At 42.1% G+C, this 26,001-nt stretch overlaps 1 protein-coding gene across 1 annotated transcript in view; it reads right to left on the minus strand.

Moving 5' to 3' along the window:
- Positions 1 to 26,001, minus strand: part of pacrg (PARK2 co-regulated) — a 192,484-nt gene that overhangs the window by 90,132 nt on the left and 76,351 nt on the right. The window contains exons 3-4 of the mRNA XM_078175090.1: positions 16,189 to 16,360; positions 7,568 to 7,717 (exon numbers count right to left, since the gene is read on the minus strand). Coding sequence (XP_078031216.1) covers positions 7,568 to 7,717; positions 16,189 to 16,360 — 322 coding nt within the window. The remainder of the gene's footprint in view (positions 1 to 7,567; positions 7,718 to 16,188; positions 16,361 to 26,001) is intronic.

A 26,001-nucleotide genomic window follows, 5' to 3' on the forward strand; every position in this document is an offset into this window, starting at 1 on the left:
TTTTCACAACGGCAGCTGGAAAAGGTCATTAAATAAAACAAATGTTTGTGAATGGGAATCCCCAGGAATTAACTTCAACACCGTATACGCAACAGCACAGTGTTCTGGCAGTAAACGGGAGCATTACGTTGTACTGTGGACAAGAGCACAGGTGGCTGAGAACGCTGGCATACGCTTGGCCTTCTGTCAGATTAAAATGAGTTGGAAAAAATGCTTTGGATTACATTTGCCTGTGTGTGTGTGTGTGTGTGTGTGTGTGTGTGTGTGTGTGTGTTCATGGTGGCCACTTCATATGTGACAGTTACATGTACATGATCTCCATCCAAAGATGATGAAGTGTCCTTGCCTCCTTGTTCCTGACTGCCCTTCTGTCAGGCAGCGGGAGGGGTTACGAGGTCAGCCAGCTCTTCCTGTTTATTTCTATCCCAACGATCAGCCTGGGCTGTAACTGATCTGTCGCATTCGTGGAGACGTCCAACATGAGTTGTGAGAGTGGGTATACCATGTGTGCATGTGTGTGTCATGTGATACACAGATAAAGCAGGCCCACGGGGAAGACAGAGTGGCCAGCCACAGTGATGCATCTGTCACCAACACAAAAACCTCACCAGTTGCCCAGGCACAGAAGACAGAGAGCCACTATAACAACCTCTGCATGTGTGTGTGTGTGTGTGTGTGTGTGGGCTCAGCAATGCATGTGGGTGAGACCTTATCATAGCTGGACACATTCCTAGCAGGAAGATAAAAGAGGCCAAATGAACCAGATCACCGCAGCGCGTGTGAGCAATATATGTACGGGTGTGAGAATGTGTGTTTCAGTGTGTTAGTGTGTTGTGTGTGTGTGAGAGGGAGAGTGTTTGTCAGTGATGAATAGGAGTTTAAGGACCTACACCTTACAGATAAGCGGAGAAAATCATCAGGACAACAACAATGCTACAATGCAGGCTCAAATAAATACCAGAGGAGCCCTCCAGGCAAACATCAACCACATTCAGACACAATGTAGAGCGAAGTAGAAGCTGAAGATTTCATGAAAAACAACCCCTTATGTAGTCTCTGCCCCTTTTTTATTTCTAAAAAATAGCGAGGCTAAATGAAAAGAAGTTCTGGAACCAAATCATTTACCAGTGAACTGTGTTTCAAGCTATCTTCAGTGTGTACTGGTCACTGGCTGGCCTATGCTCGTGTATTTATAACTAGGCTGATGTCAAAGGCTGAAAATTTCTGCCTATATCAGACTGAAACACATATGTTGTATCCTTGTGTATATTGGCGGAGATGGAGAAAGAAATTGCAGAGGAGTAAACTGCAGCAATACATGTTATATTTGTGACATTTAATGCTTGTTTTCCAATTCAGCTTAAAGGGACAGTTCACCCCAAGAATACAAAAAAAAAAAAAAAAAAAAAAAATCCTCTAAAGATTGTTCTGGTGTGACTTGCAAATTGTTGGAGGTATCGGCCATAGAGATGTCTACCCTCTCCTGAATATAATGGCACTCAGCTTGTGGTGTTCAAGCGCCAAAAAATACACTTGAAAAACTAAACAGTAATGTGTCTTCACTTACTAAAATATAAAAAAGTAGCAGGACAAATTGATGATGATATATCTTACTATATAATGATGGAAACTGTCTGTCTGTGTGTGTGTGTGTCTGCTCCATGTTTTTCTCCTCACTGACTTGGTCAATCCATGTGAAATTTGGCACAGTGGTAGAGAGTCATGGGAGGATGCGAATGAAGCAATATTACATTGGCCAAAGGGGGGCGCTATAGCAACCAATTGAAATTGCAAACTTTGAATGGGCATATCTCATGCCCCGTATGTTGTAGACACATGAAACACAGAGATGTGTCTCCTCATGAGGAACACATTTGCCTCAAGAACATATAGATACAGATTTTCCGCCACTTAGAATTTTTTGAAAAACACTTCAAATCGATCTCTTCCTAGGAAGTTTGACCGATCTGCACAAAACTCGGTGAACATAATCTAGGGACCAATATCTAAAGTTCCCTCTTGGCAAAAGTTGGAAAACTTACTAAAACTGAGCTTCTATAAGGCAATGAATATTGTGGAGGGCGTGGCTCATCACATAAAGGTGTATAACATCTCAAGGGTTTCACCGATCACCACGCAACTTTGTAGGCACATGACCACACATAATCTAAGGGGACCCCTCCATTATTGACCTGATCAAATAAAATGGGGGCACTAGAGAGCTAATTTCTTATCTAGGCCTAACTGTGAGTTACAGTGTGGGGGAGCCAAATCGATTTTTACTAAACTTGGTAGATATGTAGAACATGACGCCTCAAGGTGACTGGAGAAATTTAACTCTAATTGGCAACTGGGTGGCGCTATAACAACAGAAAAATGCTTAAAAATGGCTAAAATGTGACCAATCACTGTGGCTCCCCCTGTGGCCCAATGTTTTGTTTTATTTCTAAATTTTGGTATGACTAAGTCATGGTAAGGTATGCTGTACATAATCACAGAAACTGTCAGTGTGTCAGTCAGTCATTCTGTCTGTCCCACATTTTTCTTCTCACTGGTCGTGGTCAATCTATGTGAAACTGCACATAGGCATTGAGGATTGGTATAGGTAGAAGGTGACAAAGCTACCAGTGGGTATGGATTAGTATGTTATACTAATATCTATATTTAATTTCTTGTAAGGCAAAGACAATTGTTATTATATATATCACACATTTAGACTGGTTTATACTTGTAAGTCACTGACAATTGGTAATTTATATTATACACTATGACAGGTTTATGTAAGATAGATATTTGGTAATTACTATCATATACATATACATGGGTTATTTTTGTGTGACAAAGTTAAAGGTAATAAAAACTGTGTATTAGGGAAAGTCTTAGGTATAGGTTTACCTATATTATGATTCATTCACCCAATGACTTATGGGGAAGGGGTGGGATTTAATAAGGTTATACTTCCTAGTTTCATGTAGGAACTATTTTCTTTCTACCAAACTACTACCTGGTGGCCACCGATTTATAAAGTCACACACAACACACAGAGTCTCTGCAAATAAATACACCACCACACACTTCTAGTGGGTCATAAGTGATGATTGAGAGGGATTACTTTTATATGAGTGTCCGCATTTTTAAGGAAAATCCTGCATAGTATAAAACAAATGGCCTAGATAGTGTTATCACATTTTAATTACTCTCAAAAATTAGTATCGAGACAAGGGGTGCACAAATTCACCATTTGGTGTTCCCCTGATTCTGGTACCTCAATTTAGGATATTACGCACAGAGTACTAGTATCCCTGTTTTTGCATTTTAAAATCTGTATACTTCATTGCGGGGAACTCACTGGGATTAGTTTTGTATGGTAACAGTGCAAACACTGTATTTTATGATGACAGCATTTAATGTGGGTCGCTCATGTCCAGCCACTATCTAATCCACCAGATAAGGTGGGTATTGGCACTGATTTGATCCCTATTCAAGACACTGGAATATTTTCTCAGTGTAGTTTACTACGCTGCCCTACACGACTCCACACACTCTCTTTCTCTCCTTCTCAGATGACATACAGTAGATGAGTCCCCTTCCTTTCAAGCTCAGAAGAGGAATTTGCTGGATGAGGGAGCACATCTCTCCTTCATAAGGAACGTTGTTGCATTTCATTAGGGATAAGATTCATCACAGCAAGCAAACAAGAGAGCCGTGCAAATCGCATTGGAGGAATTCCTACACTATCCTCAACATTGTCTAAACACACACACACACACACAAACACACACACAAACACACACACAAACACAGCTGATATGCAAAAGGCACAAAGCAAACAAAAGCTAAGAGCGCTGATTCAGGAGACAAAGGGGTACATCAAGGACGGTGATACTGCGTGATTGCTCATTATTGCGAGCTTCAAAATGAAGCATTACTGTGTCAGTGGTAAGAATGGCAGCCGGCTGCCTGGAGTTAAACGGCCACATTTTTTCTCATTGAACAATGGAGCTGTTCCTTCTGCAGAGGCCTGGATCCCAGAGAGGCTGAGCATGTGGGGCGTGAGTGTGCTCTCCTGGTCAGAGGTCCAGTGCTCTGTCTGAGTGAGAGGACACCCGAGGGTCCATTTTGGAGATGGCTGTAAAGCTCCAGCTCTGACCCCGGAAAAATGGCTCAGATAAGGCCTGTATACAGACCAATTTAACAGGTCACGACCCTGTCTCAGAGTGGGAGCAACACAGCGGGAGTGTGTGAACACAGCCTAGGGGATCTGTCCCATGATGAGATACTGGTGATATCTAAGTGTAGCCCTGACGCTGCAGCAGTGGCTGTCAGCCCATTGATTCACAGCTAGAACAACTGGGGAGACAGGGACACAGTCAGGTTCTGTGGCTGGGACAGCATGTGATTATATGTGTCTTTTGGTATATGTGAGCATGTAGTGGACGTCCAGTGGAGCATTATGTACTCCAGGCAGGCAGACCTAAGGAACAGTGAACAGAGAGACAGAAAGCTGGGGCCTTCACCCACACTGAGGTCAACAGCTGCATATGGCACACAACAGATCTATTCATGACAGATGTACACAAATGCAGACACACACTTGGCACATACTGGACAGAGGCCTGTTTGTGGCTCAAGAGATAAGAGGGATGCCATGCAAGCTCTGTGAGTTACAGTGTGGGAGAGCCAAAGGGAGATGTTACCACACACTACTAGACAGTCCTCTGTGTCTTCTAGTGTATTAAACACAATGATCGTGCCTGTCTGCTAAAGGCAGCACGCTGGCTCCGGTTGAGACAACCGACTGAGCGTGGGATGGAGCTGGAGGTGTATATAAGCAATATTAGATAATAGATGGACTTCAATGAAAGCTTTGATATCGATATAAACAAGCCACATAAAACAGAAGTGAGACAGAGACAATGGCACGCAGAGTGAGTGAGAGAACAACAACCATGAAATATTTGCGTATTAGAAAGAAAGAACAGAGAGTTCTGATTCACAGAGTGTTTGGCCCCCAGAAGAGAAGCGTATATTTTCTGTTTTTGAAGTCGTATCTTTGTGTGTTAGCAGGGAGTGGGTGGTGCAGGACATGATCTGACAGCTTATCTGACAGTAAATCCCCAAATGGAAAAGGAAAAATACAGAAATACTCTATCTAATATCTATCTGTTAGGGATTGGTACTCTAGCACTCATATACTCTATTTTGACTTCAGTATTTGCTCACCATATTGAGTATTTGCGCCCAACCTCCCACATGTAAACATGACTTATATATTACCATTCAAAATGGGTGCTGCTGCTGAGGAAGTGTGAGTTTGCACCAAACACCAGTCCACACGCTGACACACACAGTGACAGGGCTAACATTTAACATCAAAAGGTTAACATTACCCAATCACCCAATTACCCAATTTCTGTGTCAGTGTGAGTTTGTTGGGACCGTTAAAGAGCTCAGTGTCAGATGTTAGCCACTGCTGTGTTAGCTTGTGCTAACTGGAAAGATGTTGAACTGAAGGGAGGAGAGCGGCTGCGGACTCCCAAAAAGGTCGTTCAGTCTGCGTCTACCTTGTGTAACGGCATCTATCAATCTATCTATCTATTAGGGGTTGGTCTGGGTACTCAAGTACTTGTGTACTTTATTTTGACATCGCAACCCATTTAAAGTGGGTAAAATTGCATTGTAGAGCTGTTTGCAGTGTACAGCTTCACTCATTCAAGCAATACTCATTGCCCCGCTGCTGCTCTGTTGCTCTGTTTATCATGAAACTGCTGCTGAGGAAGTGTGAGCTATGCACCCAGTGCCAGTCCACACGCTGACACACACAGTGACAGGGCTAACTGTTAGCATCACATGGTTAACATTACCTACCCTGCTTATTAATGAATTTACCAACAGTCGAGCCATTTCGGAGTCAGTGTGAGTTTGTTGGAACCATTAAAAAGCTGTGTCGGATGTTAGCTGCTGTTACTGTGTTAGCTCACGCTAATTGGACAGTTTTAGGGTTTAAATGGCTAATTGAAGCCTGGTTGTCTGAGAAATAAATTTCAAATCGCACTTGTTTTCTGTTTTTGGCCAATTTACATTCCTGTTCTTGGGTAAGATGTTTCTAGGAGGAAAATTACTTCAAATGCCAATATTTATCTATCTATCTATCTATCTATCTATGTGTGGTTATATATAAATACTGTATACTTCACATTGGCTAAACTCTCTCTCTCTCTCTTTCAGCCTCAACTATAACTAAACTTTAAGAAGAGATAAACTCTAGTGTATGCCTATAAAGTGCAGAACATGAAGCACTGTCCTTGTTTAGCTGATTGGGTCCTGTGCTTTGGCAGCTGTATGGACCCCCCTCTCTGGCCTAGACTGGTCTCTCTGGGAGAGGTCAATAGCAGGGACGTCTGCCAGGTGAGAGGTTGGCTCTGGTTTAATCGATGCGCGCCAGAGGAGGACAGACAAGCGGGCGGGCAGGTAGACAGGCCGGCACGGTAACTACCAGGCAGAGATAAAACTATTCCTGGTGGGGTTCACCGGCCAACTGCTGAGCCTGCGCTCTGGCGGAGAAACTCGCGCTTCAAAACGGTTTAGGGGATTGATTTGACAGCTAATTTACAGAGGAGATTTGCATATGGCCATGTGCTAATAAGGCAGGCTTTTCTTTGCCATCCTTTGTCTTTCCCCGCTATCTCTTTCAGCTCTCGCCTTCCTTTTTTTAGACCTCAGCAAATAGTAACAGATAATGTAAGCGAATTAAAGAGACAAGAGATTCAAATTGGATATTGATTAAGAGACTAAAGCCTTGTGTTTTCTCCTGTTAAAGCCTGTGTTTAAATGATTGATTCACAATGTCACTCTCTACATCCTACTGACTGTGTGGTGAGCTGTGTTTGGGATCGGTTGTGCCTCTAAGCCCTTCAATGGGCCCACATCATGTCACGCCATGCTAAGTGCTTTGACACAGTGGTACAAAGAGCCCTGCCTATCTGATGCCAATCTCCCCAGGTCTTGGTGTCACCCAGGTGGAGGCTTTCAGAGAGAGCAAGGACAAAGTCTCCTCCTCAGCAGTGCTGCACAATGCAGCCTGACTGACAGCAGAAAGGACAAAATGGAGCTTCTCTGTCAAGTGGATGTTAAAGCGGTGGGAGGAAAAGGAAAAAGGATTCAGGGACAGGTGCATACATTGGATCCACAGAGGAAACAACAAGTAGAAAACAGGATGCTTTCTACCTGGAAGTCACAAGATTCACAGTCAAACAAGTTGTGACATCAGACATCTGCATAGCATTTCCTTGAACTGAGCCACTCTGTGGAATCACTTAGATTAACCTGACCGCAGCCTTAACGCAGGCTACACACTGCACATGAACACCTATCAGTGCCTTTCACATAAATGTTTGCTGTTCCTTAACTCACTGTCGTAGTGGCAGTGCTAGCACGAAAAATGATTTATAACACAAAGGGACATGCTCACACAATGACTGCTCCACAAAAGCGCAGAGCCCCGTCATGCTGACACACCATCTGTCCACGAATTAACACTCAACCATTTGCGTTGCTGGAAACTCACTCTTCATGTTCTTGAAGATGTTGAAAATGGGGAGGATCTGTCTGTAGTAAGGCACCAGAGCCTCTCCCACCATGTCTCCGGACACCACCAAATGCTGCAGGACTTTCAGAGTGGTGCAGATCACCTGACGGTTCCTGGTGTTCAGGGCATCTGGAGGGCAGAGACAGGTGGCAAAGGTCAACTGAGGCCTAGAGTTTAAAAAAATGGGGTTGCAAGGGCAAATGGTCAGTCTTTTCTTAGATCTAATTTAAAGGTTGTTTGTTCAGGCAGGTGGAGGTACAGTAAATGTGAAGCGATTCTGACAGCTGCAACTATATGGTTCATAAGAGTGGGCTTAGCATACACTCACAGCCAAATTACACATAAATCTTAACCCCCACATACTCCCTTTCCCTTGAAAGCATTTCCTTTATAGCTGGGCTTTGATTTAGACTGGCTTGTCTGCAATCAGTGATTTCAAATGCACTGGGGAGGCAGGAGTACGTGAGAGCCAATCACTGGGCTATTTGGCCTACAGCTGCACTTAACTCCATCTCCCACTGATAGAGAGAACAAAAGGGAATGATGGTGGGAGAGATGGAGGGCTAGAGAGATCAAGAGAGACAAATTCAGAAAGAGAAAGAGGGAAGGGGGGAAAAACAACAAAAGACAAAATGGCAGAAAGAGAGCTGAAGAGATGTGACAGGCGGAGGGCAAAGGCTCAGAAAATAACTGTGATTAGCAACTAAGACTGACATATTTTTCTAGTTCCTTACGCCTGTTTTATTTGTGCTTTTTTAAGTTGCTTTTTTTAAATTTTTATTTGAGCTTCTGCGTGAGCGCTGGTAATTCCCTGTGCAGACTGTCAGTATAATTCAAGTTAGAAAAACAGACCTGAGCTATTTATCTTTATCAAACCTTAAACTGTCATTTGATGCCTTCTTTTACAAAAAAAAAGATCGTCATGGCATCACAGTGCCTATTTTGCCAGTAAGCACCTACAACAACAAGAATGAAAGACATGAAAAAAAAAACAACATTTCATAAAGAAAGAGTCAAAACAAAGAAAACAGAGTGAGCAGAGACACTGAGGGCTTGCAGTTGACGGAGATGAGGGAAATGTGTTATTAGGTGAGAGAGAGAAAGGAGAGAGGTATTTGCTGTAGAAAGACTAAAAATGGAAAAATAAAACACTTACTGCTGATTTAAAGGCAGAGCATATCTACAATTAATAGCCTGGGGCAGTATTGTCTGCACACAGTTCTCAACATGGAGGTGGCTAGCAGCTAATAGTGCTAGCGCAATATAAACAGCGCTCACAACAGCAACAGCACTGACAGAGCTAACCAGTCCTTTCAGGATTACATGGGCTGTTTTTGTGATTGCTGCGGCCTGAAATTCCTGATTTCATGGCAACTTTCTAAAACATTACAGCGCACAATGCGATGACACACAGCTGAATATCAGCAAAGTTTCCCTGCTTCCCTACACTGGTTCCTGTACAACAGGTTCGGTCTTTTTTTCACTGTTATAATCATTAAAAAGCAAAAGCAGCATGTGTATACATTCAGTAGGCTATATCTTCAGTAGCTAGCTAGCTAACCCTACACTTTTCAGGGTTTGATTTTGGTTTTGGAACAGGGAAGAAACGTATATCTTTTTCCAACCTCTCCAGGTAACAAGTATCATTAATACACAACGTGCCCCAGGCACAACATTTAGCTCCAAATCCACAAAACCAGCCTGAAAATGAAAGAAATCTGAAACAACTGCATTAGAGTCAATGGAGCACAGCTGTGTTGTTGTCAGACCCTGGTCTGAGCCAGCCCGATGCTACGTTATGATTGGCCAGTCTGCGTGCAGGGGCGGGACTTAGTGAGGGGCACATATAGACACTACACTGGCTCGACTCTGTTTTTAAACTTGTTAATAACCTCTGGGTAACATTAGCCGTGTGATGCTAACAGTTACGGTGAAGATGTGGTGAAGATGTAGTGACTGGACAAAATAGCAAGGTCGTGCAGAATTCACAGGGATTGGATGAATTTGTTTACTTGTTGCAAATGCAACATCGCAAAATCCTAGATGGACTATCTAACATTGTTAACCTGAGGGAGGAAAGTGGAGGGAGGTGCCACACCGTCTCACTATCAGCCGTAAACACAATATGAACACGGTGCATAGTGGCAGCAATAAGCTAGCCAGTGGGACACACTCACAGTGACTCATAGGCTCTAACATGCATGTGCTGCCAAACAACACACAAACAGGTGGTGACTTCACCAGCTGCTCATAATGCCATTACTCCACTATATCTCTGCATGGCAAATATCTGTTTGCTGCTACATTAATGCTCTTGATTTTGAATACGGCTCCTCTAATGCCCCATCTCCCTCTTTCAATTCTTCTTTTCTCTATTGACACCTGACTTTGCAAGAGGGGTGGTCACATTAACTCTCACAAAACAAATGGCCGCCGCCAACAAGGCTGGAAAAACAAAAATGATGAAACGTGTTTGGTCTTCAGTAATGTTGATGACGACAACGCTTGCTGCCACAAGTGCAATAAATTGTCTGTTTTACAAGCAACCAGGAGGCAATGCTACTAATTTGGTTCAGCGCCTGTTGAGTCAACAACATAAATTCACACAAATGCGCACTCTTCAGCGGTTGTGCCACAGTCCTCCGTCTTCCACAGGGCTTCTCTCTTCTCCTCATCTACTGCAAGTCATGTTACTATGGATCCACCGAAGCAACTTTCATCCCTTGCACCATATTGAAATTGACAAAGAACAATGACTGTCGACTGAGAACGAGACCAACAACCCTAAAATATTGTGTGACAGTTAGAGCGCGTACTGCATCACCCTCTGCCTTTGTTAAAACAGCTCATATGCAAATACAAAGTTGTGACAAGCGTACATTCGCACGTAACAGTCACACAGTGAAACACACACAATCACGCAGGGATGCACACGTTCCAACATGCACGCAGACACATTTAAAAGCAATGAGACAAAATGTCAGCCTCAGACATGAGCACAGGCGGCACTGAACACGGCTGCAACCGAATATGAAGGAGGTTATACAATGTGGAAGAGTCATATAAACAACAAGTGGCTCATAGGTCAAAGGGATAAAACATTTTACACTTGCACTGATACAAGTTTAGGTATGCATGTGAGGAAAATGACTAGTCTTTTGTTTTGTGTCCATTTGAGAGTCTGTCTTTGTCTCTGTCAGTGTGTGTGTGTGTGTGTGTGTGTGTGTGTGTTTGTGTGCGAGGCCTATACAGAGGACCAGCCCGCAGCTGAGATGATGCTGAATGAGCGAATACATTGTGCCTCGTGCCATCTCTCCATCTTTGCCTTAGTGTCTCCCCAGATAGACAAGCGCAGAGATATCTGCCATCACCGAGATAAGGTGGAATGTGGAATGACAGGAATTTCAAACCTACATAACAAACAATGAAATTCTAATTACCAGCCAGCGCAAACAATTTTCCCTGCTGTGACATTTGGACCGCGGGACTGTTCAATTATTCATCAGCACTCTCGCCTTGTTGGAAAAAAAAAAAAGAGAGAGAGAGAGAGAAAGGAAAAAAAATTAAAAGAGCTGGGGAGAAGGCAGCTGAGGGTCTGATATATTAATGCTTGTATAAAATCTGTGTTGGGACAAATCTGAATAAAGTAATAATCTATTCATGCAAGGACCTGTTTCATATTCAGAGTGAAAATAAAACAGCCGTGACCTTGTATTCTGTTTCCTGTAAAATGTCAGAGGTAGGGTGATACGTTGGAGAGTTTAGTGGCGAATTGTTCTCGCTACGAGTATAAATACACTTTTCAGATCAGAAGAAGATGTTCCCGTGCAGAGGCGTAACTGAGGATCTTCTTGTAATGAAAGTCTCATTTTGGTCCAAAGCTGAACAAATGTTATGCCAATCAACTGAGGCTCAATGGAGGCATGGCTCTGAATCCTCCTTCCTATTTAAGGAAGCCAGAAAAACCCAAACCACAGCATTTCAGTAACAGTTACCCTTTCTTCTTAAGTCACCATGGTACTGTTGAGCTGAGCAGGACATTTTTACCTTAACTCACAGAAATATCAGTGTTTAATATAAAATCATATTCTTTCTGCACTTTCAGCTTTTTTGAGGACAAAAAAACCCTTCTTAAATTCATCAAAAGAGCAGAGATGTATTAAATCCATAGTTAAAAGCGTCTTTTATTTTCTTGTTGCACACAGGGTGAAAGGAACAGGGTGTACAGTGGAAAAGAGTTCAGTCTTTCAGTCACTGAGGACAGGGCCTCAGAGTATAATGTCAGCCAGAGCCTCCTTCATTGTGTATTCTCATTGGGTGACCTGCAGTCATCATCAAAATTCACCAGGGCCTGACGTGACTCAGTCGCTCTGCAGATAAGAGCCTGCCAGCCACATTGAAGATGTATTAACGTCAGAGGAGAAAAATATATATCTTGCCATTTTAGTCTGCAGACGGGTATTTTACTTTCTTCCTCTTTCCACCATCCCCTCTTCTTTCCTGCTCCATAGAAAAGTAATTAATCTGCAACAGAGACACGGACTGGCGGCTTTGCCTTGTGGATGGCGAAACAGGCCCGATTTTTAATAAACCAAGAAGTTAATAAGGAGCAGGCCATTTAAAATTCCATTATCAGTGCGAAGTGTGTGTTTTCATGAGGAGCATAACCATCACCTTTGGTCTGGCATTCCCGAGGCAAATGACCAAAACTGCTGAGGGATTTGAATTTATAAACTACTGTCTAAGTTAGCGAGTGGCCCGGTCGTTCTGTGCATAATGTCAAGTTGTGTGTAAAGTGGATGCCTCTTGATGAAGGACAAAATGGACATGAGGCTGTTCAAATATTTAAAATATCAGTGGAAAGATGCTGACAAATCATGCACCTGAAACAACATAATACACCAGTAAGCCATGAAAATAACCAGATTTAATCCTTACACTGTTCATATTTTACCTTCACAGTATGGTCTCCAAGAATCCCCTCTTAACAAGTATCTATACCAAATTTTGAACCACAGATGTATTTAGAATGCAAAAATTCCTAATAATGTTACATGTAATCCGTTAAGCTAAGAATAGAGGTAAGTTCGCTAGCTGCTAGGTTAATTTATGCAATGTAAACATGCTAAAACTAATAATGGGTCACTAGCAAAAAACAATTGTTTTGTCTCTGAACCTTGACAGTCCTTCCAGAAAGTCTTTCTGTCAGAAAGCCCTGAAGGTTAACTTATCCCATGTGCTCTTTTATGTGTGTTAGTGGAGTCAGTTTAAGGTAAGCTTACGCTGTTACAATTACTTACATTATTTGTGTTGTTTTTATCTTTTAAGGCCAAAAGCAAAAAAGAGTCGGCAGCTTCTTCTGTAACCGACTGTGTTAAATGGGCAGATGTCTCATATCGATTGCAGGCCCCTAAATCACATCAAATCGAAATCGTATCGTGGCAGACTTTGTATATCAACATATCGTATCATTGTCCAAAGAATCAATATAATATCGTATCGTGGTGATTTACACTTCTTCCTATGACCACTGGTTTGTATGAGCATTATGATCATGCCAAAGCTGTTTTGCTCCCCCACTGTGGGAGCCTGGACGAATGTGGTGGGAGCGTAGGCAGTTCTCATGTCAAGGTCCCATTTGAACTCTGTCACAACTGTCCCATTAAAAATATAAACAGACATAGCATTTTCAGCTTCAACACCCCCTCAAAAGCTGTCAAATTTGATCCAAACAGTTAAGGGTTAAATTCATTCAACAAATTTATTTTAATACAACACTGCTTTTTCCATCACTCAGAATATAAGAATACTGTTATTAAAAATACAGTGTAATTCATGCAGACGCAAAGCTGGATATGTCAGCCTGAGATGTGTAATGGGTAAGACCTTGCAGAGTGTGTTCAGAGCAGTGTGTAGCGTGGTGACAGACTCTGTGCCAGGGTCAGTCTGTCACTGTGTCTCCAACAGCCCTGCCTAGTGTTGGCCGTTACGCCCCTCTGCCTCCACAGACGTTCAACACCCACACATAAACAAAGAACACACACACACACACTTCCATACACGTACACACCACCAGCCAACTGCCCATGACATGAACACTATCCCAGGCTCACTGGGCGCCACTTAAAGGCTCCCACTTTGAAACTGACACTCCACTTGGCAGCGGCGCCAAACAAAAGACAGTGTGTGTGTGTGTGTGTGTGTGTGCATGTGTGAGACTGTGAGTCTGTGCATGTGTGCTGAAATTCTCCAACAAAAGCCACACTCTGCATTCCTCTAACTTCTTTGTACCTTGTGTTTGCCGCACATGAAACCCTCCGCGTCTACATCACTGTAAATTCTGATGTCCATGGTCACACACCACTCTGACCTGGGATGTGACCTTTCCGCCCACCTCCATCTGCCTACTGCGTGCGTGTGCGTGGAACGTGTCAGCGTGGAAAGGTAAGGAGGCACACCACGATGACACAGTTAAATGTAGCATGTCACCACATTGCACCTGGCAGATTATCAGGCATGCTTTTAGAGCCAACCTCTTCCCGCAAATGCAAAAACAAGGACGCTTCGCCCTGAGGGTTAATGTAATAATAGGAACCGTATGACTGTGAAACCAAATTAGGACGTGTCACAGGACTGTTGTACGGTAATGTTAGAATCTGCTGTAGCGCAAGTGTGTAAGACAGGTGAGTCTATTCCTGGTAAAGTATGTTGTCCTATTTTGGTTGCACTCCCTTTGCTGCTGCAGTGTCATTGTGTGTAACTATTTAAAAATACATCTTAGATATAGATGCATATTAATATTGATTTAATAGTTTCATTTCATATTGATAACAGTTCATTTAATATATTCTCACATTTTTTTAAGCTAGGTTATTTTTTTTGGAAAATTACACAGGACTTTCCTTATGATACCTCATGTTTCCTACCAACTAAATAAAGCTTTTTATTTAATTGTGTGTGTTATCAGCTTTTCATTTATTTAAGGCTGCAGTGAGCTACACTATAAGAAAAGAATGTCATCGAGCCTTGGGATTTGTCTGAGATCAGCCAACAAAAATCTAAATGTATTAATAATAATAAGAAGAAGAAGAAGAAAAAGAAGAATACATCAGATGTATATTGCGCTTTTCAAAGTTCTCAAAGACTCTTTACATACTGGCGGATATAGATATATCTAAAATGAAAAAAAAAGAAGCTGTGAACTCTTTTACCCCCCCAAGAGGACGCTGGCGTCCTCGGCTAACATCACTGTCTTTCAGAGGCTCTAGCAGCTAGAGTCGACACTGGTATTTTGACCTACAGAATCCATTAATACCAACCATGTCATGCTAGCTTGTCCGGAAGGGGGTTAAATAATGCTCCAAAGTTATGCTTTCATAGTTATATTGACAATAAGCGGGTTTCTCAGCAGTTTCTAGAACAGAAGTGCTCGCCATCCAATTGCCAAAAAATGCAATTCTTACAGAAATCTCCAAACCTCAACATTTTCTGATACCAAATCAAAGTGTGAATTTTTCTGTGGTGTTCCTCAAGGTCTTGGTGTTTTATTGTAGTATTTTGGAGGGATTTTTTACCATTTATATCAATTCTCAAGTGGTAAAAATGCTTAAATTCGATGCCAAATCTGTGTAACAAATGGTATCAACCCAAAAAATGCTGCAACAATTTGAGAAATAATTCAGCATGGAAACGACCATCATATTCTGCCATCACCATGTGCTAAGCCCTTATACACTCTAAACTTTACCGTAACTCATCTCAAGTTAATCTTCATGTTCCCAGCTTTTATATGACGTACACCACGTCTATGTGGCACGTACTGTTGACCTGCTATCTCCCCCTAAAGATTCCCTGTCCCCCACTAAGAAAGACAATGATTAGTTCGTGTAGGATGGAGTGGAGTGGACGATGTTAATAAAGACAAGAAAATAAAATGAAAGATTAGATTAGACTGAATAGACTAGGGAATAAAAACATGTGGGTGGTTAGCTGTGGAAGAAAAGACTGCAGAGATGGGTTTTTTTTTAATGTGGTTATCAAAATAGTAAATAATGAAATAATGACATGAAAAAAAAACATATTAAGGCTGCAATTAAACTCTAACTGAGAAGATTACTTGTCTCAGCCTCTTCTAAAATAATAATAATAATAATATTTACTTACAAAAAGGGTTTGTAAATCTAATTAAAATATAAAGATAGTCGGAACATTTTTGCTACAGATGTCCACTGAATAGCTGCCGTATTTTAATGGTTGACAACTGCTGTGATAATGTTCCTGTGTGATAATTACAACATATTTTAGTACTAAAACAATAATATCAAGTTACACATATTTGAAATGCACAAATGTCGTCTGTCCTGCTCGATGTATAGCTGTGATGTTAACCTTACTGGGACATTTTAAACAATACTCTTTGTATTCAGGTTGACACAATACCAGCATTTGTAAGGTATTTCTTCAGTCTTGAGATAACCACATTTTCCCAGCAGTGGCTGGGGAACACAGTGAAGGTAAAATGACATCAACACACACGGGGGTCACTTGGGAAAGGAGCTGTGATTTGTTAACCGTGAGAGTAGACACCCTCGCAGACTTACTCTTGATGGGCATGATGAGCTGGGGAATGACGGGTTGAATCTTGGGGCCTCCGTGCTCCAGCATGTCATGGACTCCCTGGCGGGCAAAGAACTCGTACGGATGAACGGTCTCACATAAGCCATCAAAGAACAGAGGCAGATAGTGGTGGTAGTCCAGCTTCTCGATCTCCACCTGAGGACGGAAATTTACATTTACATTACAGGCATTATTAGCTGTTTCTTTAATCCAATGAGATGGAAAAAGACAGACGGGGTTTAGTTTCTGTCCTTTGCTCAAGGGCATTTGTTGGAGCATATGGCTGTTGATGGAGACATTAGCTAGCAGCAGGAAGGAACTTTTTGTTTACTGGACAGTCTCTCTCTATCCACTAAATCTGCGATACAGCAGATGAACATTCGCAGTGTTCTCGAGGAAATCAGTTATTGCCATAAAGCTCTCTTTCATTATTTGGCCTTTCTTTTTGTTTGTCATTGGCTTTGCACAAAATCTAGGCCCAAAGCTTCTCTTTAAGCCATTTATAACCCTTACAGTAAATGCATACTCACACACACTCAACCACATACACCCACGCACACAATGACTGGGAGGACAGCTGTTCAGGAGATCATGACACAGCGGCATGTGGCATCTTGTGGGCTGACATGTTAACACCTGTTTACACCATTTACAGGACAGACAGATAGGCGCGCACACACACAATCAGGCGGTAGATTAAGACATTCGTCCAGCTACAGGGCACGAGCAGGCTTTGATGTTGTTAAGCTGAGTGTGTGACACACAAGTCTTTCATGTGTGTGAAGCCATCAGAGGAAAGCCACTCAGGCACACTGGGCTGGAATGAACAGCTGACCCAGAGGAGGCTGTCCTTGAGCCTCGTGTGTGCATGTGTGTGTTCTGAAAATCATATAAAATGGCTCATGCAGTATCTGTGTGTACTCGATTGAGCCACTGAGCGTGCATTTACAACGGGGGTATCAGCTGTGGCACTGCATCCCAGTGGCACTATTGTTGAGAGAGGGGTTAGAGGTTGAATGGGTGATTCTGTTTTTCATGTAATGAAAGGTAATCCCTTTGGTGTGGAGGCAAATAGCCCCCAGCAGCCTGCAGTCCTTGAGGACAGCTGAAGCCATAAGGAGACTCTCTCTTGTCCACACACACACACACATGCACACACACATGGGTATATACAAACACACACAAGTACCCTGCTGGGTCACGCTGGTCTGTGCTGAAATGTCACCCCGGCAGTGTCGCTTGGTGCTTTCAAGTCCCCAGCCCTTGCCCAGCCACCGGTCAGAGCCGAGACTTCAAAGCAGGGCAGATCACCCACCCTTCCCCCCACCCTCTCCTGCTGTCAATCCTCTCCGACACACGTCTCCCCCTCGGGTAAACACAGAGACAGAGAAGTAGAGAAAAAACAATGGAGAGATGGCAAGATGGCGACAGGGACAGAGAGGCTCACACTGTTAGCGCACAGAGACAAGGCTGATTGCTTTGAGGCAATTTGCTGGCCAACCTTGACCTTTCCCTGCACTTGGTCAAGATCATCATTGTGAGTCAGGCGAGCTGGGGAGTAGAACAAAAGCAAACATGAGTCCAGAGAGAAGACGGGCAGAGGTAACGGAGGGTTAGCGAGGGTGGGGACACTAGATGACACTAACGCACAACACTGCTTGCTAGCCGATGGCAGTCAGTGGCACACAGGGACAGATCATGGAGTACAGTACGCTGATTCTTCAAATTTCCTGGGCCACTAAAAGCAATATTTATTTACAAAGACAATCCCAGAATGTTGCCTTGGGATGACATTTACGGTTAATATTGCTTACAGTAGTCCAACACTCATTAATGACTTAATTTTTAAGAAAAAAAATGCAATATAACATGATATACAAGAGGGCTTTCTTCTTAGAGTGGCACTCCATTGACCTAGTGAGCTTTAGCACCACATTTTGAAGCGCTATCCATTTAAACGTGGTAATATTATAATGTATTGTGATGTAAATCTTGTGCCTTTTATTTTATTTTGTGCTGGCTTTGCTGATAGATAGCTGGCTAGCCACGTTAACATTCATAATGGTCACTGCCCACGCTTCGGTCTGCAGTGCTTGACTAATTTAAGCCTTGGCCGCTCCGCACTGTCAGTCATCCGGACTGGGTGGGAGCTAACATTAGCTAGCGCGCCAGTCATTTGGTGATAACTGCTGGTAACACTGTCACAGAGGTGGGACTGACCAACAACATTGCTGCGGAAAAATTGTGGCCACCCTCCGGGCTTCCCCAGGTCACCCCAGTGAGTAAGCAGCTTCATTCTGAGACACAAAATCTCTTTAGCATTGTTAACTATGTTAGCGCCACTAGCCGTTCTGATACTACTAACAGTGCAAAAAGAGCTTACAGTGATAGTTACAAATGCTTAAGAGGGTTTGCAGCCCAAAAGTGAGCCACTTACTCACCGAGGCAACCTGGGGGGATCAGGACAGTGTTACTAGAGATAATCGGCTAATGAGCAGAGCCGCTAGTCAAAAATATTCTCTTCGGTTAACCGTTGACATCTTACTGGTAACCATCAGATTTTGACTTCTAATAACAACTTAATATTCACTTAAACTGGAAATTAACAGAGTTCAAGATTGCAATCGTGAACATTTAATGCAAGAAAGACATGCCTACATTCAAATAATATTGGTCTATTTGATTACAATTTGGGAAATGTGAACTAGTGCTCCTTTAAGAAATAAAAATATATAAGAGGGTTAAAGGGAATTGAAATGTAGAATGTAACATGAAGTTAAAATTAAGGGTTACAGACAGTGAAAACAGAAAAACACTGGCTATTGGGCTGACAATGATAAGACCTCTGGGGGAGAGGGCCAACATTTCAGGCTGATCTGATGTAGCGAGCGGATATTCCGGCCAAGACTTTCTTTTCCCAGTGCCGGTCATTTGCGCTAATCTCTATAAACAGATATCTGCTTATGAATGCACATAGTTTAAGAAAAAAAAAAAAAAAAAAAAGCTGACACAAAGCTTAACAGTCATTAGACGATAGCTGTTGGGTTCCAAGAATGCGTTTGTGCCAATGGGTTCCACCTCCACCTGTCATTCAAACGTGGTAAATACTACTTGGACAGCAAACCAACTACAAAAAGAAACCAGAACACTACCTATTCCAAAATCTTGTCCCTTCGCCTACAGATAACAACTGATTGACTGATTATATGTACATGTGAGTATATCATCTGCATCTATATCTTGTGATTGATAAAAGCTATCTTAAGCTTACTCATAATAGCACACAGTCCTACAGTATTTAACACTGTTAGTAGATCAGGTCTCACATTGAGGCACAGACACGATCTCATCTACCCTGTTGTGAACCTGAGATGTTGTGGGAATAATTACCTGGGAGCATTAATGTGGTGTTGTTGCGAGGATGCCTCTGAACTCTGTGATGCTCTTAATCAAAATCACATAAACAAGCACTTAGGGACTGGCTGAAGATTCCAGTTAGCACTGAAGGAGTGGGGGACAAATAGCAAACACCATCACATACTCATGCTTTTTACATTGTGCACACACATACACACACACACATTCCTAGGGAATCTTAATCAGCGGCTGCGCTGAGCGGTAACTCTTGCATCCGTTATCGATTGTCCGCCCAGGTTTGTTTGTCTTTGGGTGCCTGTGGGAATCCCCCTGGAGTCCGGGGAGTCAATGAGAGTGGAGCACAGAAAGACTATCAGCCAAGTAGCAGCAATTAGCCTTGGGACACAGACCTGCATGTCTCCTCTGGTCAGCGCTGCAACAGCAGACACACAGCAACAGGAGCAGACCAGACTAGGAGCAAGTGTGAGGAGAGCCTCTGCTCATTAAACAACAGCATCAGAGGCCTCTGACAGGCACAGGAGACCGGGAGGAGCGAAAAACAGCAGGTTGCCACTTTAAATACACAATAGCTGGACATGATTTGTGTGTGAATGCGTGTGTGGGTGGACCGAGGCTTGTGGGTGCGAACGCTTACATGTTAGTCCATGTGTGTGCTCAGTCATGATAAGCTATCGGGCTAGTTTGCCAGTGTGGTGCGAGTCATTTATGCTGAAAAAGCTAGGAAAGCAAAATCAAACAGAGGCGACATGGCAGGATAAGATAGTGTGTGAAAGCAACAGAGAGGATAAGAGAGGGAAACAGTGAGCGTGCATGTGTGTGTTGTTTTGGTCTGCTGAGGTAATTACTGTGGACTATATCAAATGTGATTTGGAGCAACTAGTGTCTCTCTCATTATATTTAACCACACTTGACAGTTATTTTGTGGGTCATATTGGCTAGCAGAGTGATATCATGGTGTGTGTTTGGACATCATTTGTTTAGCCTACATTTTCCAAAAGACTAGAGAGGTGTACCATGAAGCGAGATTAGTGGCTTGGTGAGGTATGTCAAACTAGATCTCCATGGTAACTCAAGCTGCACGGCTAACCAGGTCCAAACCAGTTAATGTTACGGGTTCCAGCTTGAAATTGGCTACAGGCGCCTTTCTCTGATCAATTCCTTTGTAAATGGTTTCACTCTATTGTAAATGTCAATCCATGAGTAATGCAGATTCTAAGATGAGGGAATACGCTATAGATGCAAACTTGATGAGGCGTAATGTTACATTAATAACGCGACCGAACGAAGCTGTGCAATTACAGTAGCACGAGCTGTACGTATCAAGTTGCTTTTTTTCTGCCACAAGACTCTACTGTACATTAGTGATGCAGAACATCTGAGTAATAATGCTTCTTTATTGCTTTCACAAGGTGTTAGTGCTCTCACTGAACTACTGAATATGTTACAGTGTTCTCTGGTCTATTTGCTTGTGCTGGCTATAAAGCAAACCTACTATAAAATCACAGGTAGCATATATTAATAGCTCGCAATACCACTAATCAGGATGACATTTATTTGCATATGAAATGCTGTATAATTCCTTCAAACCATACCATAATGTTACCACTTTAAACTGTGTTTTCATGCTTGGTCCTGGATCCACAGATTCAATCATTAAAATCAATTTCACTGTAATTTGGCCACAAACTAAAAAGATTTCCGCAAAGTCTTCACTATGGGACAATGTCAGACCTAAATTCAGTTCTTCTTGATCATAACATGTAAATCTGATGCATCACGTTTAAAGATTAAGAGCTGAAGAATGTGCAGCTGTCACCTTATAAATAAACAGTGCTAAAATAAATACATAACTTGTTAGCTATCCTTCCTCACCTTAATTGAAGAAGTAATGTTGCTTTATACTTAAATGGTTTTTATATTCTTCAGAGGCGGAAGTAGGTGACACGCGATGAAATCCTGAATGCAGCATTTGACTCGTTTTAAGGGAACATGCACTGCGCCAAAAGAAGGAAGCCCAAGTTGGCAGTGCAAGCTGATAACCACCTTTGTGGTACTCGTTATCTCTGACTGGAGCTCAGGCTTTGTTACGCCAGCTAAAGCAAAGAAGGCACAGCCATGTCGAACTCGCTTCGTTGTACGCCCCTTAGTTGTGGTCCTTGTTCCCAGTTTCCCCCAGGGAATAATTTCTGTATATAATTTATGTATTTCGTCCTCATCCACCACCTCCTAATCTAAGAACGTGGGTGTGTGAGGTGTGACTGGAGGTCAATCGTCCTTTAGAGCTCCATGTCCTTGTACAGCTCATTTGATGCCACAGCTAATTTTTTCAGCCCCCCTCAACAATTTAATCAAATCTCCCTCTAAATGACAAACACCCACATATTCCATTTCAGTCGTAAATGCGTCAGATTACAGAAGCTAAGCAAATTAGCAAGCTAATTCTGCCATCCAACCTTTGTTAAAGCATGTCTCATAGGTCATGCAAGAAACAGGCGGTATGCCAGGTGTCTGACAATGATGCTATTTTAATTGATGATGCCATGATGACTTGACCTGGATTCAGCTTTCTGTTAACACAAGTACAGGTTTCTGTATTTAGATGAGCTGGCGGATGAGCTGCTGTCAATTATTCCAGCTTTGAGAGAACAGGCTTCCTATTGGTGCCACACACACGCTATGAATCATTTAGTCACTATGGCCAAACAAACATCCATTAGTTCTGCTGTCTCACAGAGGACCAAAAGGGAATGCAGGAGTCACATATAATGGCATGTAGACAGTGTGGCATGCATCTAAAAGATATTTACACTCAGGAGGGAGCTATGCATTGAAAGGACTATATGTTATGGGGATGCAGGAGGCAGACATGAAGCAACAAGCTCAAAAATAACAAAACGCAGCACAAAGGAATTCCTATCAGTCATCAATGTGATCTTGACTTCATGGTGCAAACAGGCACCTTGTTGCTCTGAGAGAAACCATGTCAGTTTCAAAAACCCCATCTGTGAGCAGCGTTTTCTAGATTTGGGCAAGTTCTCTCCTAAAATAAGGATTATGAAGACTTGACACTACACTGTGATATTTTTTGTTATGTAAGTTCTGTACATGCAGGGGCATGGCAGCATTCTCGTTTCTGACAGTCTTGTTTGTTGTTTATGACACTCAGACTGGCTTCCTCTGCCATCTAAGGATCAATTACACAGCAATGCAATTTAAGAATGGTCCTCAGCTGCATATTAATGCTACATTATGATGTATGATGTATTAAAATTGTTATTCAGGTTGAAACCATACAACTAAATTATAAACTGCAATCACTGGTTTCATTTTCCTGCTATAGTGGCCAAGGCTGTTAAATGAAGTTAAAGGAAGTGCTTCATGAACTAGTTCAATAAGTGGCAGCTCAAATCACTGTGAACACAACACGGACTTCAAGCACAGCAATATCCCGCTTATTAATATCTCACATGAATAGTTTGCTCAGCCATAAAATGGATCTTCTGGATGCACAAAGTGTCCATAAGGCCTTACTCCAGCTCCGCTCTGTGCAGCTGCAGACACAGTTTGACTACAGACGCAGTTTGGACTCTGTTGGACCTTGACCAGAGAATTGACCACACTGATGAGTAACGGCATAGTGTCCATAAAGGCAAATATGAAAACAGCACAGACGGACAGACAGACAGGTAAGTTATTCAATTTCAGATCGCAGCCATTTTGTGAAGAGGATTTAATTTTTAACATCTGCTGGTTCCATTATGTTCAAGAGAAGGCAGACATCTCTACGGCCGACATCTCCAACACTGCAACTCAAACTAAAACAATCTACACTGACGAATACTACAGGTTAAAGGAAAAAGAAGTATTTTTCTAACTTTGGGGTGAACTGTCCCTTTCATCTTCCTTGGGGGGTTGCGCAGTTGGCCATATCCTCAACAATTACAGCTTGTATCCACATTACTGCAGGTTGCTGCTAAGGTCTTAAAATATCACTGAACCCCTTTCTACATTCAGTGTTTAGCTCTCCTAGAAGACGTTAACACATGTTGACACCTCCTCATTCCCTAAATTAACACAATAGCAGCAAAATAAGTTCAAGACTTTATTGTGTTACTGCTGACAAACAAACTGAGATGTAAATGTTGCTTTTTATTGTCAACCAAAGTAAACTAAACCAAGAATGCAGCCTCTGTGGCTGATTCAAGATGTAATTTATTTAGTTTGCAGAGATGCTACACCCCTTGCACACAGATTTCAATTGCCCTTTGAGAGGAGCTTTTACTGTACAGCAGAACCTCTCAAAAAATTTCAGAAATTGTCATGAGCACACTGCACACAACGCATACTAATAATTTATTCATCCTAATCCAACCTTGTTTCCAACTGTGCCACAGGTGCAAAGCACACCTCTGGCCACAACATTTCCAAAAATCAGTCACTCTGCTGCGTGCACTCACTGTGAATACGCGAAGGGGAGAAAAAAAAAATGAGAAAAAGAGAGAAAAAGAACAGAATGTTTTGACTTTCTTGGAGGTCACAATAAGAGGAGCAAGACTGGAATAGGCAAGCGATAAGTGAGGGAAAGAGGAGTGAGTCACTCTCGCTATCTCCCCTGACAGCTGTTTCCATCTAACAAGCATGCAAGTATGCTCAATTCAAAGCACTAGTAGTAGAGTACATGGTGTCAATTGAAATGATACCTAACACAAGCTGGATGAGACAATTTTTGGGCTTCAAAGACAGTTCAAAACCAGGACACAGGGAGTTATGAATTTTATGTGAACCTACCTCGACCACACACACACACACACACACACACACGCAACACAAAGATGAAAAGAATTTTATTTAGGCACACAGTCGTGGCAGCAGTCCCAAATGGTGTGTTGAGGATTAAAAGCAGGAGGGTGTTATTAGAGTACAAACATTAGCCAGAGTAATTGAAACAGTGACCCTGTAGACAGTGTTCCTGTTGAGATTGTGTTTCCGTTAACGCTGCTGTTGAAGATGAAGGAAAAACCTTTGGCAGATGTTCCTATTTGAAATAGCACACGGTAGATTTTTTTCAATGAGTTCTGTAATGCTTAAAAAAAGTCAACATGTCACCAAATATTAGCAATGAATTTTAGAGAGTCCTGACTAGAGATTTCCAGTTATGCCAGTCCAGTCTGGTTTATGATCTTAAACCGGTTTGATTTAATGCAAACCACCTGAACCAGCATTTGGATTTGTGACACTTTCTAGCAAATCAAAAAGCAGTTTACATCAGCAACCTGTGCTGACAGTCAACTCATACTGCATCAGTAAAAAGCATTATACCTATCATTTTGCTGATAACAGACTAACATGTCTGACAGGCTGTGAGCCAAGCACCGGTGCAGAAGGAGATCACATAAGAGGTTAGAGGGGGACAATGAGTGCAAAGTGTGTTTGTTTACAAGAAACGTCATGTGTTTTTTGGGTGAGATGAGACATGGCAGAGTTAGTCTCTCAGGAAAACTTCAACTGCACCAATAGCTACATAGGAGTCTTAAATTGTTGTCTTGTTGTGTTACTGGGAGCCAGAATAGTAGAAGTCATAACTCAAAACTTTATCACATAAATGCAATAAGACAAAAGGACTGGACGGAAGTGATTATCAAAAATGTTCATGTGTAGCGCACACTTCGTATCAGGTTAGGGAAAAAGTATTTACGGTTGTAGGGATGAATAAGGTTATGTGTATTAATGCTTATCATGTCCACCTCATCAGAAATTGGGGAGGTATAAAGAGGAATATTGGATTTCTTGGTTAAGTTAAGTGTGCACTCCAAAACTCGGAATAAGTATTTTCAAAAACAAGACTTGCATTATCTTCCTCCATTGTCTAAAACAAGCCAACAGAACTTGCTAGCTAGCGCTAGCTACTGTCTACAAAGATTGTTTTGCCTCCAGCTAAGCCCTGCCTACTGAAAAAAATTCATATTGTTTACTAACAGTAAAAGTGTCTATATGGCAACATTTTGGATTCTGAAGATGTCCTAACTTTTCGGACACCCTGTTTCTATCTATTCCTATAGCTTGCTTTGAAAAGGCCACAATGAACAAGGAATGGCTGATTCACAAAGCTGAAATGAGAAATCATCTATCTATCTATACATATCAATACACTATATCCATACATACTTCTTATTTCCCTACAAAAACCTTAATAAGGTGTCAGCTGGCTGGAGGGAGATCACCAGGGAGAGTAACATTTCTGGTAAGGTAAATGACCATTGCTAATAACAAGCTAGGCTTTTTGCTGTTGGCTGTGTTGTACTTCTTTTCCATTTAATATCACAATATAAAGTGTTAGAAGTAAGTAGGCTGCTCACTTGTCTTTTAGTGGTTACATCTTCAGTATGATCTCGAGTGCACTGCTGATATTATTGAGGTTT

Source organism: Epinephelus lanceolatus, chromosome 15 (assembly GCF_041903045.1).
Source record: "Epinephelus lanceolatus isolate andai-2023 chromosome 15, ASM4190304v1, whole genome shotgun sequence".
NCBI lineage: Eukaryota > Metazoa > Chordata > Actinopteri > Perciformes > Serranidae > Epinephelus > Epinephelus lanceolatus.